Below are 12296 nucleotides of genomic sequence, written 5' to 3'. Positions count from 1 at the left end.
CCTATTATCAAATTTTCTTCATTCTCTTGGTATCTTTATTTGAAATGTAAGAATGTAAGTTTAGATGCCGGCCCATTTTTGGTGAACAACCTGGGTTGTTCTTGCTGATTGGTGGATAAATTCACTCACCAATAAAAAAGTGCTGTCCAGAGGTCTGAACCAAAAAAAAAAGCTTAGCTGCCTTCTTTTTTTCAAAAAAAGATAGCAAGAAAACGAAAAAAATTGATAATAGGAGTAAATTAGAAAGTTTAAAATTGCATGCTCTATCTGAATCACGAAAGAAAAATTTTGGGTTCAGTGTCCCTTTAAATAAAAAGTCCAGTACATTTATGTGCACTGCAAATGACTGCCAACACCTAAACTATAATACATGATAACAGCTCATAAATTTCAGCACAAAATACATTAATTCCAAAGTTCCAATCGGCAAGATATTTCAGGTATCAATCATCGTTTTTAGTACATGCAAAAGGTCACTACTAAACACTATACTGCCATCTTCTGAAATAAACAGTAAAGTCAATTTTATCTAGCGTAACTCAAAGAAATGTATGACATAATTATGAATATAAATTTAACACTGTGATATAATATAGTCTGGTTCTGGCAAGAACTTTCTTACAAAATTACTACTGATGTCTGTTCAAATAAAACACCCTATGCTTTTAATGAAAGTTCAAAAAAATGTATTCTTGCCTGATAAACTTCTTTTTCTTGGTGGTCCACAATTGCTTACTATTGGGAATTCATCCTGGCCACCAGGATGAGGTAAAGACATCATACACCAAGAGCTTTAATATCCCTCCTTCTTCCCTGACCCCCCCAGTATTACATATAGCCAAAAAAAGGAAGAAGTAGTAATTTAGATAGTAGGGTAAAGAGGTGCAAAGTAGAACCGCCACCAACCACGAAAAAATTGGGTGGATTCGTGGACTCTAACCACCAAGAAAGAAATTAATTTATCAGGTAAAAATAAATTAATGTTTTCTTTCTTATGGTGTTGAGAGTCCACAATTCCGTAATGTTGGGAAATAATATCCAGGCTGTGGAATCCACGAAAAAAGGAAAGGCTACCAAAAGTTTCCTCCGTCAAGGCAAACACAACAAAATGATAACATTTTGTAAACATGGGTAAAGAAGACCAAGTTGTAGACTTGCAAATGTGCTCTACAGAAGCATCATTCTTGAAGGCCCAAGAAGCAGACACAGGACGAGTTGAGTGAACTGTAAAACATAAAGGCGACGACTGACCCGCCCCAAGTAAGCCTTGTGAATCAAACTCTTTAACCACGCAGTTAAAGTAAGAAAAGTAGCCTTCTGACCCCGAGAACAACACAGACAGACTGGAAGACTGAAGAAAGTCTCTAATAGCCTGCCAATATAATGTAAGCACCCTTACCACATACAGATTATGCAATACTTTCTCTTTGAAGATTTTGGATTAGGACATAAAGACGGAACCCCAACTTCCTGATTAATGTTTTCTAAAGAAACCACCTTAGATAAGAAACTGGACAAAAAAATGTAAAACCTCCTTGTCCTGATGAAACACCAGATTTGGGGGTAGGGAGAGCACTGGAATACTGGACAACTCGGATACTCTCCAAGTCATAGAAATGGATAATAGAAACAAAACAATCCAGTATAACAGTGGCAGATCCAACGTATGCATAGGTTCAGGTGGAGGAGACTGAAAAATTCATAGGACCAAATTAAATTCCATGGAAGAAAAATTGGCATAACAACAGGTCTGATTCTAGCAAAGGCCTGAGCAAAAGTTTGAATATCTGGAAGACTAGAAAGTTTCCTGTGCAATAAAACAAAAGTTTAGAGATGTAAGCTTTTAGGGTACTGGCCAGTAAAACCTTATCTAAACCATCTTGGGGAAACTGTAACATTTGGAGAATCCTAACAGAAAGTGAAACATAACCCCCATCTGAACCACCAGGAAAAGCATACCTTCCACACCTTTCTGGTAACTTGCTTGCAAGCATGAATTAAGGTATCAATTACTGAGTCTCTTTGTGAAAAGGACTAAGCGTTCAATCACCAAACTGTAAAATTGAAAAGCTAAAGATTCTAATAAAAGAAAGGGCCTTGAGATAATAGATCAGGATGATGAGGAAGACGCCACAGAGTAATGCTGGACATCTGAACCAGATTTGCATTCCACGTCCTATGGAGCCAGACAGGAACTATTGAAATTGCTGAAATTTATTCCTGTTTGATACGAGCAATCACTCTCTGGAAAAGTACTATTGGTAGACATAGATAAATCAGATGAAAGAACCAAGGAACAGCTAGTGCATCTATAATTTCCGCTTGAGGATGTCACAACCACGACTTGCATCTGGGGAGTTTGTTTTTTAGGCAAGACACCATCAAATCTATTTCTGGAAGACCCCAGCAACTCATCACTGCTCGAAAATCTCCTGATTGACAGACCAGTCCCCCAAATGGAGAGCATGATGACTCAGATAAATTCGCTTCTCAGTTGTTGACCCTGGGAATTGTTGAGATTGTACATTGATGAATACAGGATCCAAGAAATCTCTTTCATCGATAGAGTGCTGCGAGTACCACCCTGATGGTCGATATGGACTACTGCCATAATGATGTTGGACTGTAAAAAAATTAAAGGAATTTACTTGAGAAGAGGCCCAGTCTGAAGAATGCATGGAGTTCCAAGACATTTATTGGTAACCTCTCTGAGACTGTTAAGAGCCCCAGACTATGTCCCAAGCTTAAAAGACTGGCTTCCATGGAGATTATTTCCCCTGATGGACAAAGAAACTCATGCCCTGAGAAACTGGAATGTGAGACATCCACCAAGAAAGAGGCTGATATGCTCTCTTCCACTGCTTTAGCATAAATTAATGCTGTGCATGCAAACTAAACTTTGGAAACAGGATGGTGTCTGATGCTGTCTCCAGAAAACTCACAGCATGAATGAACTGAGCTACAGAAGCCTGAGACAGGGACTGCAAATTCAGACAAGCAGATTGAAGATTGAGCTTGAGTTGATCTGTCAAGAACAACCGCATACAGGCTGAACCTATGATCTAAGTGGAATCAGCAAACTTTCTGCAACGTTTACTTGCCAGTCATAACTGCGAAGAAACCAGAGTGGTGTCTCTATATGAGCAGTCACTAAAAGGTAAAGAGGGAGCAAGAGCTACTCCCTGAGCTCTGATGACTAACAGCCAAGCACCTAGAACCCAAAAGATTCTGGGAGCTGTAGCAAGACTGAAGAGAAGAGCTATAAACTGATAATACCTGGTCAGAAAAGCAAAACGAAGAAGCTGGTGATGTTCTTTGTGAATAGGAATGTACAGGAAAACATCCAAGTCTATAGTTGTCATGACTAGGACTAAAGGGAGGATAGATCTTATATCCATTTTAAAAGAAGGAACCCTCAAGAACCTGTTCAAGGTTTTCAGATCTAGAATGGGTGTGAACGTTCCCTTCCTCTTTGGAACAATAAATAAAGTGGAATCCCTTCCATTGTTCTGATATATGAAAAAGGAACAACCACTCCTATGTCCTCCAGGTCCTGAACACACTGAAGGAAAACCATTTTATTTGTTAGTCAGTTTTCAGACATGAGACAGAAGAAACCTCTGTACCTCTTAGAAATGATTTCCATTACCTAAGGGTCCAAAACAGACTGAAACCAGGTCTCCTGAAAAGGCTTAACCTGCCCCCTACAAGCAACGAGTCTAGATAGGGGGCTGCACCTTCATGCAAATTTTACATTGGAAGAAAACTTCTAGTTCTGCTTGGACTTATTCCAAACTGTATTAGACTTCAAGGAAGACTTAGGAGGTATCTGGCTTCTGTGAGAAAGAATTGCCAGATTGCTGATCTTTACAATCCTGTAATGTTACTTACAGAAGAGGATATACTGAGGGAGTAAAACTGCCTGGCCAAGCAGGAGAAGGCTAAAGGAACTGTCCCAGCGACTACTGTGGCAGGCTTGTAACCACAACTCCCACAAGGAGATTTACATTGGAAAGCCAGTACTCTCCTATGTGCCTTTTTTTCCAAGTGCTACTTTATGAGGGAAAAATGGGATTAATATCCCTAAAAATTCTAAATCAAATCCTTGGCCTTCTCCTTGAAAGAAATACTGGGAGGGTTAGGGAAGAGGGATATTAAAGCTCTTGGTGTCCAGGTGATGAATTCCCAACATTAAGGAATCGTGGACTCTCACCACCATAATAAGGAAATGTAATTCTACCATCAGTTACTTTTGCCACACACCTGACACAGCACTCCACCGCTCGGAACCAGTGAAGCATCTCATTATGAAGAGTGCAAAGTTGTAGACAAGAAAGGAAGACCTTTTCAGCATCACTGTACCAGCCAGCATCTGAAAGAAAACCTCCTAGAAAAAAAAAAACAGTATGCATTTGTAAAAATTATTAGTATATTTGTTAAAATGGTACATCATAAAAAAAAGATGACTGATACCCACAAATGATAATAAAACAGTATAAATAAAGAGAGAAAAAAACACAACTTAAAAAAATAAGCATTAACAAACAAATCTAAACATGAACAAACATTGTGTGTGTGTCTTTGTGTGTGTGTAAATTATATTTATTAGACTCAAACATGCACACATACAAACCCCTCCCCTTCCTGCAAGAACATGCATGGAGAGAAAAAAGCAGAAAGAGGTTTGAGTGAAATAAGAGATATAGGTATGGAATCAAATTGTGCCACACAAGGGGCATTTATGTGTACATTATAATTTATGGATAAGAATAAAACCTAATTTATGTTAAGAACTTACCTGATAAATTCATTTATTTCATATTGGCAAGAGTCCATGAGCTAGTGACGTATGGGATATACATTCCTACCAGGAGGGGCAAAGTTTCCCAAACCTCAAAATGCCTATAAATACACCCCTCACCACACCCACAATTCAGTTTAACGAATACCCAAGTAGTGGGGTGATAGAAATAGGAGTAGAAAGCATCAAAAAGGAACTGGAAATATAATTGTGCTTTATACAAAAAATCATAACCACCATAAAAAGGGTGGGTCTCATGGACTCTTGCTAATATGAAAGAAATGAATTTATCAGGTAAGTTCTTACATAAATTATGTTTTCTTTCATGTAACTGGCAAGAGTCCATGAGCTAGTGACGTATGGGATAGCAATACCCAAGATGTGGATAAAAATAAAAACAGCCATTTTCCACTGAAAAAAATAAATCCACAACCAAAAGAATAAGTTTTTCTCATAAATGCAAAGAAAAAACTTAAAATATTAGCAGAGGAATCAAACAGCTGAGTTAAGAACTTTTTTACCAAAAACTGCTTACGAAGAGGCAAATACATCAAAACGGTAGAATTTAGTAAATCTATGCAAAGAAGACCAAGTTGCTGCTTTGCAAATCTGATCAACTGAAGCTTCATTCTTAAAAGCCCACAAAGTGGAAACTGATCTAGATGAATGAGCTGTGATTCTCTGAGGCGGGGCCTGACCCGACTCCAAATAAGCCTGATGAATCAAAAGCTTTAACCAAGATGCCAAGGAAATGGAAGAAGCTTTCTGACCTTTCCTAGAACCAGAAAAGACAAATAGATTAGAAGTCTTCCTGAAATCTTTAGTAGCTTCAGCATAATATTTCAAAGCTCTTACAACATCCAGAGAATATAAGGATCTCTCCAAAGAACTCTTAGGATTAGAACACAAAAAGGGGACAACAATTTCCCTATTAATGTTGTTAGAATTCACAACCTTAGGTAGGAATTTAAATAAAGTCCGCAAAACTGCCTTATCCTGATGAAAAAAATCAGAAAAGGAGACTCACAAAAAAGACCAGATAATTTGGAAACTCTTCTAGCAGAAGAGATAGCCAAAAGGAACAACACTTTCCAAGAAAGTAGTTTAATATCCAAGGAATGCGTAGGTTCAAAAGGAGTAGCCGGTAAAGCCTTCAAAATCAAATTAAGACTCCAAGGAGGAGCAATTTACTTATGACAGGCTTGATATGGACCAGAGACTGTACAAAACAGTGAATATCAAGAAGCTTAGCAATTTTTCTTTGAAACAAAACAGAAAGAGCAGAAATTTGTCCCTTCAAGGAACTTGCAGACAAACCTTTATCCAAACCATCCTGAAGAAACTGTAAAATTCTAGGAATTCTAAAAGAATGCCAGGAGAATTTATGAGAAGAACACCATGAAAACAGAATTTATGCTTACCTGATAAATTACTTTCTCTTGCGGTGTATCCAGTCCACGGATTCATCCTTTACTTGTGGGATATTCTCATTCCCTACAGGAAGTGGCAAAGAGAGCACAGCAGAGCTGTCCATATAGCTCCCCCTCTAGCTCCACCCCCCAGTCATTCGACCAAAGGTTAGGAAGAAAAAGGAGAAACCATAGGGTGCAGTGGTGACTGTAGTTTAAACAAAAAAAATTTACCTGACTTAAATGCCAGGGCGGGCCGTGGACTGGATACACCGCAAGAGAAAGTAATTTATCAGGTAAGCATAAATTTTGTTTTCTCTTGCAAGGTGTATCCAGTCCACGGATTCATCCTTTACTTGTGGGATACCAATACCAAAGCTTTAGGACACGGATGAAGGGAGGGAACAAGACAGGTACCTTAAACGGAAGGCACCACTGCTTGCAAAACCTTTCTCCCAAAAATAGCCTCCGAAGAAGCAAAAGTATCGAATTTGTAAAATTTGGCAAAAGTATGCAGTGAAGACCAAGTCGCTGCCTTACAAATCTGTTCAACAGAAGCCTCATTTTTGAAAGCCCATGTGGAAGCCACTGCTCTGGTAGAATGAGCAGTAATTCTTTCAGGAGGCTGCTGGCCAGCAGTCTCATAGGCCAAACGGATGATGCTTTTCAGCCAAAAGGAAAGAGAGGTAGCAGTCGCTTTCTGACCTCTCCTCTTACCAGAATAGATAACAAACAAGGAAGATGTTTGTCTTAAATCCTTAGTTGCTTGTAAATAGAACTTTAAAGCACGAACTACATCAAGATTATGTAATAGACGTTCCTTCTTTGAAGATGGATTAAGACACAGGGAATGAACACTGATTTCCTGGTTAATATTCCTATTAGAAACAACTTTAGGAAGAAAACCAGGTTTGGTATGCAAAACTACCTTATCTGCATGGAACACCAGATAGGGAGAATTACACTGCAAAGCAGACAATTCTGAAACTCTTCGAGCAGAAGATATAGCTACCAAAAACAAAAGTTTCCAAGATAATAACTTAATATCTATGGAATGTAAAGGTTTAAACGGAACCCCTTGAAGAACTGAAAGAACTAAATTTAGACTCCATGGCGGAGCCACAGGTTTATAGACAGGCTTGATTCTGACTAAAGAATGAGCAAACGCTTGAACGTCTGGTACCTCTGCCAGACGCTTGTGTAAAAGGATAGACAGAGCAGATATCTGTCCCTTTAAGGAACTAGCTGACAAACCTTTCTCCAATCCTTCTTGGAGAAAAGACAATATCCTTGGAATCCTAATCTTACTCCACGAGTAACCCTTGGATTCACACCAACACAGATATGTCCGCCATATCTTATGGTAAATTTTCCTGGTGACAGGCTTTCTGGCCTGGATCAGAGTATCTATAACTAATTCAGAGAAAACACGCTTAGATAGAATTAAGCGTTCAATCTCCAAGCAGTCAGCCGCAGAGAAAACAGAATTTATGTTTACCTGATAAATTACTTTCTCCAACGGTGTGTCCGGTCCACGGCGTCATCCTTACTTGTGGGATATTCTCTTCCCCAACAGGAAATGGCAAAGAGCCCAGCAAAGCTGGTCACATGATCCCTCCTAAGCTCCGCCTTCCCCAGTCATTCGACCGACGTAAAGGAGGAATATTTGCATAGGAGAAACCATATGATACCGTGGTGACTGTAGTTAAAGAAAATAAATTACCAGACCTGATTAAAAAGCCAGGGCGGGCCGTGGACCGGACACACCGTTGGAGAAAGTAATTTATCAGGTAAACATAAATTCTGTTTTCTCCAACATAGGTGTGTCCGGTCCACGGCGTCATCCTTACTTGTGGGAACCAATACCAAAGCTTTAGGACACGGATGAAGGGAGGGAGCAAATCAGGTCACCTAGATGGAAGGCACCACGGCTTGCAAAACCTTTCTCCCAAAAATAGCCTCAGAAGAAGCAAAAGTATCAAACTTGTAAAATTTAGTAAAAGTGTGCAGTGAAGACCAAGTCGCTGCCCTACATATCTGATCAACAGAAGCCTCGTTCTTGAAGGCCCATGTGGAAGCCACAGCCCTAGTGGAATGAGCTGTGATTCTTTCAGGAGGCTGCCGTCCGGCAGTCTCATAAGCCAATCTGATGATGCTTTTAATCCAAAAAGAGAGAGAGGTAGAAGTTGCTTTTTGACCTCTCCTTTTACCAGAATAAACAACAAACAAGGAAGATGTTTGTCTAAAATCCTTTGTAGCATCTAAATAGAATTTTAGAGCACGAACAACATCCAAATTGTGCAACAAACGTTCCTTCTTTGAAGCTGGATTCGGACACAAAGAAGGCACGACTATCTCCTGGTTAATGTTTTTGTTAGAAACAACTTTCGGAAGAAAACCAGGTTTAGTACGTAAAACCACCTTATCTGCATGGAACACCAGATAAGGAGGAGAACACTGCAGAGCAGATAATTCTGAAACTCTTCTAGCAGAAGAAATAGCAACCAAAAACAAAACTTTCCAAGATAATAACTTAATATCAACGGAATGTAAGGGTTCAAACGGAACCCCCTGAAGAACTGAAAGAACTAAATTGAGACTCCAAGGAGGAGTCAAAGGTTTGTAAACAGGCTTGATTCTAACCAGAGCCTGAACAAAGGCTTGAACATCTGGCACAGCTGCCAGCTTTTTGTGAAGTAACACAGACAAGGCAGAAATCTGTCCCTTCAAGGAACTTGCAGATAATCCTTTCTCCAAACCTTCTTGAAGAAAGGATAGAATCTTAGGAATGTTTACCTTGTCCCAAGGGAATCCTTTAGATTCACACCAACAGATATATTTTTTCCATATTTTGTGGTAAATTTTTCTAGTTACAGGCTTTCTGGCCTGAACAAGAGTATCAATGACAGAATCTGAGAACCCTCGCTTTGATAAGATCAAGCGTTCAATCTCCAAGCAGTCAGTTGGAGTGAGACCAGATTCGGATGTTCGAACGGACCTTGAACAAGAAGGTCCCGTCTCAAAGGTAGCTTCCATGGTGGAGCCGATGACATATTCACCAGGTCTGCATACCAAGTCCTGCGTGGCCACGCAGGAGCTATCAAGATCACCGATGCCCTCTCCTGATTGATCCTGGCTACCAGCCTGGGGATGAGAGGAAACGGCGGGAATACATAAGCTAGTTTGAAGGTCCAAGGTGCTACTAGTGCATCTACTAGAGTCGCCTTGGGATCCCTGGATCTGGACCCGTAGCAAGGAACCTTGAAGTTCTGACGAGAGGCCATCAGATCCATGTCTGGAATGCCCCACAATTAAGTAATTTGGGCAAAGATTTCCGGATGGAGTTCCCACTCCCCCGGATGAAGTGTCTGACGACTCAGAAAATCCGCTTCCCAATTTTCCACTCCTGGGATGTGGATTGCAGACAAGTGGCAGGAGTGAGTCTCCGCCCATTGAATGATTTTGGTCACTTCTTCCATCGCCAGGGAACTCCTTGTTCCCCCCTGATGGTTGATGTACGCAACAGTCGTCATGTTGTCTGATTGAAACCGTATGAACTTGGCCTTTGCTAGCTGAGGCCAAGCCTTGAGAGCATTGAATATCGCTCTCAGTTCCAGAATATTTATCGGGAGAAGAGATTCTTCCCGAGACCAAAGACCCTGAGCTTTCAGGGGTCCCCAGACCGCGCCCCAGCCCACCAGACTGGCGTCGGTCGTGACAATGACCCACTCTGGTCTGCGGAAGCTCATCCCCTGTGACAGGTTGTCCAGGGACAGCCACCAACGGAGTGAACCTCTGGTCCTCTGATCTACTTGTATCGTCGGAGACAAGTCTGTATAGTCCCCATTCCACTGACTGAGCATGCACAGTTGTAATGGTCTTAGATGAATTCGCGCAAAAGGAACTATGTCCATTGCCGCTACCATCAAACCTATTACTTCCATGCACTGCGCTATGGAAGGAAGAGGAACAGAATGAAGTATTTGACAAGAGTTTAGAAGTTTTGATTTTCTGGCCTCTGTCAGAAAAATCCTCATTTCTAAGGAGTCTATTATTGTTCCCAAGAAGGGAACCCTTGTTGACGGAGATAGAGAACTTTTTTCTACGTTCACTTTCCACCCGTGAGATCTGAGAAAGGCCAGGACAATGTCCGTGTGAGCCTTTGCTTGAGGAAGGGACGACGATTGAATCAGAATGTCGTCCAAGTAAGGTACTACTGCAATGCCCCTTGGTCTTAGCACCACTAGAAGGGACCCTAGTACCTTTGTGAAAATCCTTGGAGCAGTGGCTAATCCGAACGGAAGTGCCACAAACTGGTAATGCTTGTCCAGGAATGCGAACCTTAGGAACCGATGATGTTCCTTGTGGATAGGAATATGTAGATACGCATCCTTTAAATCCACCGTGGTCATGAATTGACCTTCCTGGATGGAAGGAAGAATTGTTCGAATGGTTTCCATTTTGAACGATGGAACCTTGAGAAACTTGTTTAGGATCTTGAGATCTAAGATTGGTCTGAATGTTCCCTCTTTTTTGGGAACTACGAACAGATTGGAGTAGAACCCCATCCCTTGTTCTCCTAATGGAACAGGATGAATCACTCCCATTTTTAACAGGTCTTCTACACAATGTAAGAATGCCTGTTTTTTTATGTGGTCTGAAGACAATTGAGACCTGTGGAACCTCCCCCTTGGGGGAAGCCCCTTGAATTCCAGAAGATAACCTTGGGAGACTATTTCTAGTGCCCAAGGATCCAGAACATCTCTTGCCCAAGCCTGAGCGAAGAGAGAGAGTCTGCCCCCCACCAGATCCGGTCCCGGTAGCAGTGGCAGGTTTCTTGGCCTGCTTTCCTTTGTTCCAGCCTTGCATTGGTCTCCAGGCTGGCTTGGCTTGAGAAGTATTACCCTCTTGCTTAGAGGACGTAGCACTTGGGGCTGGTCCGTTTCTGCGAAAGGGACGAAAATTAGGTTTATTTTTGGCCTTGAAAGACCTATCCTGGGGAAGGACGTGGCCCTTGCCCCCAGTGATATCAGAGATAATCTCTTTCAAGTCAGGGCCAAACAGCGTTTTCCCCTTGAAAGGAATGTTAAGCAATTTGTTCTTGGAAGACGCATCCGCTGACCAAGATTTTAACCAAAGCGCTCTGCGCGCCACAATAGCAAAACCAGAATTTTTCGCCGCTAACCTAGCCAATTGCAAAGTGGCGTCTAGGGTGAAAGAATTAGCCAGTTTGAGAGCATGAATTCTTTCCATAATCTCCTCATAAGAAGAAGAATTATTATTGAGCGCCTTTTCTAGCTCATCGAACCAGAAACACGCTGCTGTAGTGACAGGAACAATGCATGAAATTGGTTGTAGAAGGTAACCTTGCTGAACAAACATCTTTTTAAGCAAACCTTCTAATTTTTTATCCATAGGATCTTTGAAAGCACAACTATCTTCTATGGGTATAGTGGTGCGTTTGTTTAGAGTAGAAACCGCCCCCTCGACCTTGGGGACTGTCTGCCATAAGTCCTTTCTGGAGTCGACCATAGGAAACAATTTTTTAAATATGGGAGGAGGGACGAAAGGTATACCGGGCCTTTCCCATTCTTTATTTACAATGTCCGCCACCCGCTTGGGTATAGGAAAAGCTTCGGGGGGCCCCGGGACCTCTAGGAACTTGTCCATTTTACATAGTTTCTCTGGAATGACCAAATTCTCACAATCATCCAGAGTAGATAACACCTCCTTAAGCAGAGCGCGGAGATGTTCCAATTTAAATTTAAATGTAATCACATCAGGTTCAGCTTGTTGAGAAATTTTCCCTGAATCTGAAATTTCTCCCTCAGACAAAACCTCCCTGGCCCCCTCAGACTGGTGTAGGGGCCCTTCAGAACTAATATCATCAGCGTCCTCATGCTCTTCAGTATTTTCTAAAACAGAGCAGTCGCGCTTTCGCTGATAAGTGGGCATTTTGGCTAAAATGTTTTTGATAGAATTATCCATTACAGCCGTTAGTTGTTGCATAGTAAGGAGTATTGGCGCGCTAGATGTACTAGGGGCCTCCTGTGTGGGCAAGACTGGTGTAGACGAAGGAGGGGATG

At 41.3% G+C, this 12296-nt stretch overlaps 1 protein-coding gene across 1 annotated transcript in view; it reads right to left on the bottom strand.

The window, feature by feature from the left end:
* Positions 1–12296, bottom strand: part of APPBP2 (amyloid beta precursor protein binding protein 2) — a 373616-nt gene that overhangs the window by 157988 nt on the left and 203332 nt on the right. The window contains exon 4 of the mRNA XM_053707351.1: positions 4264–4387. Within this exon, the coding sequence (XP_053563326.1) occupies positions 4264–4387 (124 nt within the window). The remainder of the gene's footprint in view (positions 1–4263; positions 4388–12296) is intronic.

The sequence above is a fragment of the Bombina bombina genome, chromosome 3 (genome assembly GCF_027579735.1).
Source record: "Bombina bombina isolate aBomBom1 chromosome 3, aBomBom1.pri, whole genome shotgun sequence".
NCBI classification, from domain to species: domain Eukaryota; kingdom Metazoa; phylum Chordata; class Amphibia; order Anura; family Bombinatoridae; genus Bombina; species Bombina bombina.
The sequence above is the reverse complement of the archived record's forward strand: the minus strand, read 5'-3'. Positions and strand labels throughout refer to the sequence as shown.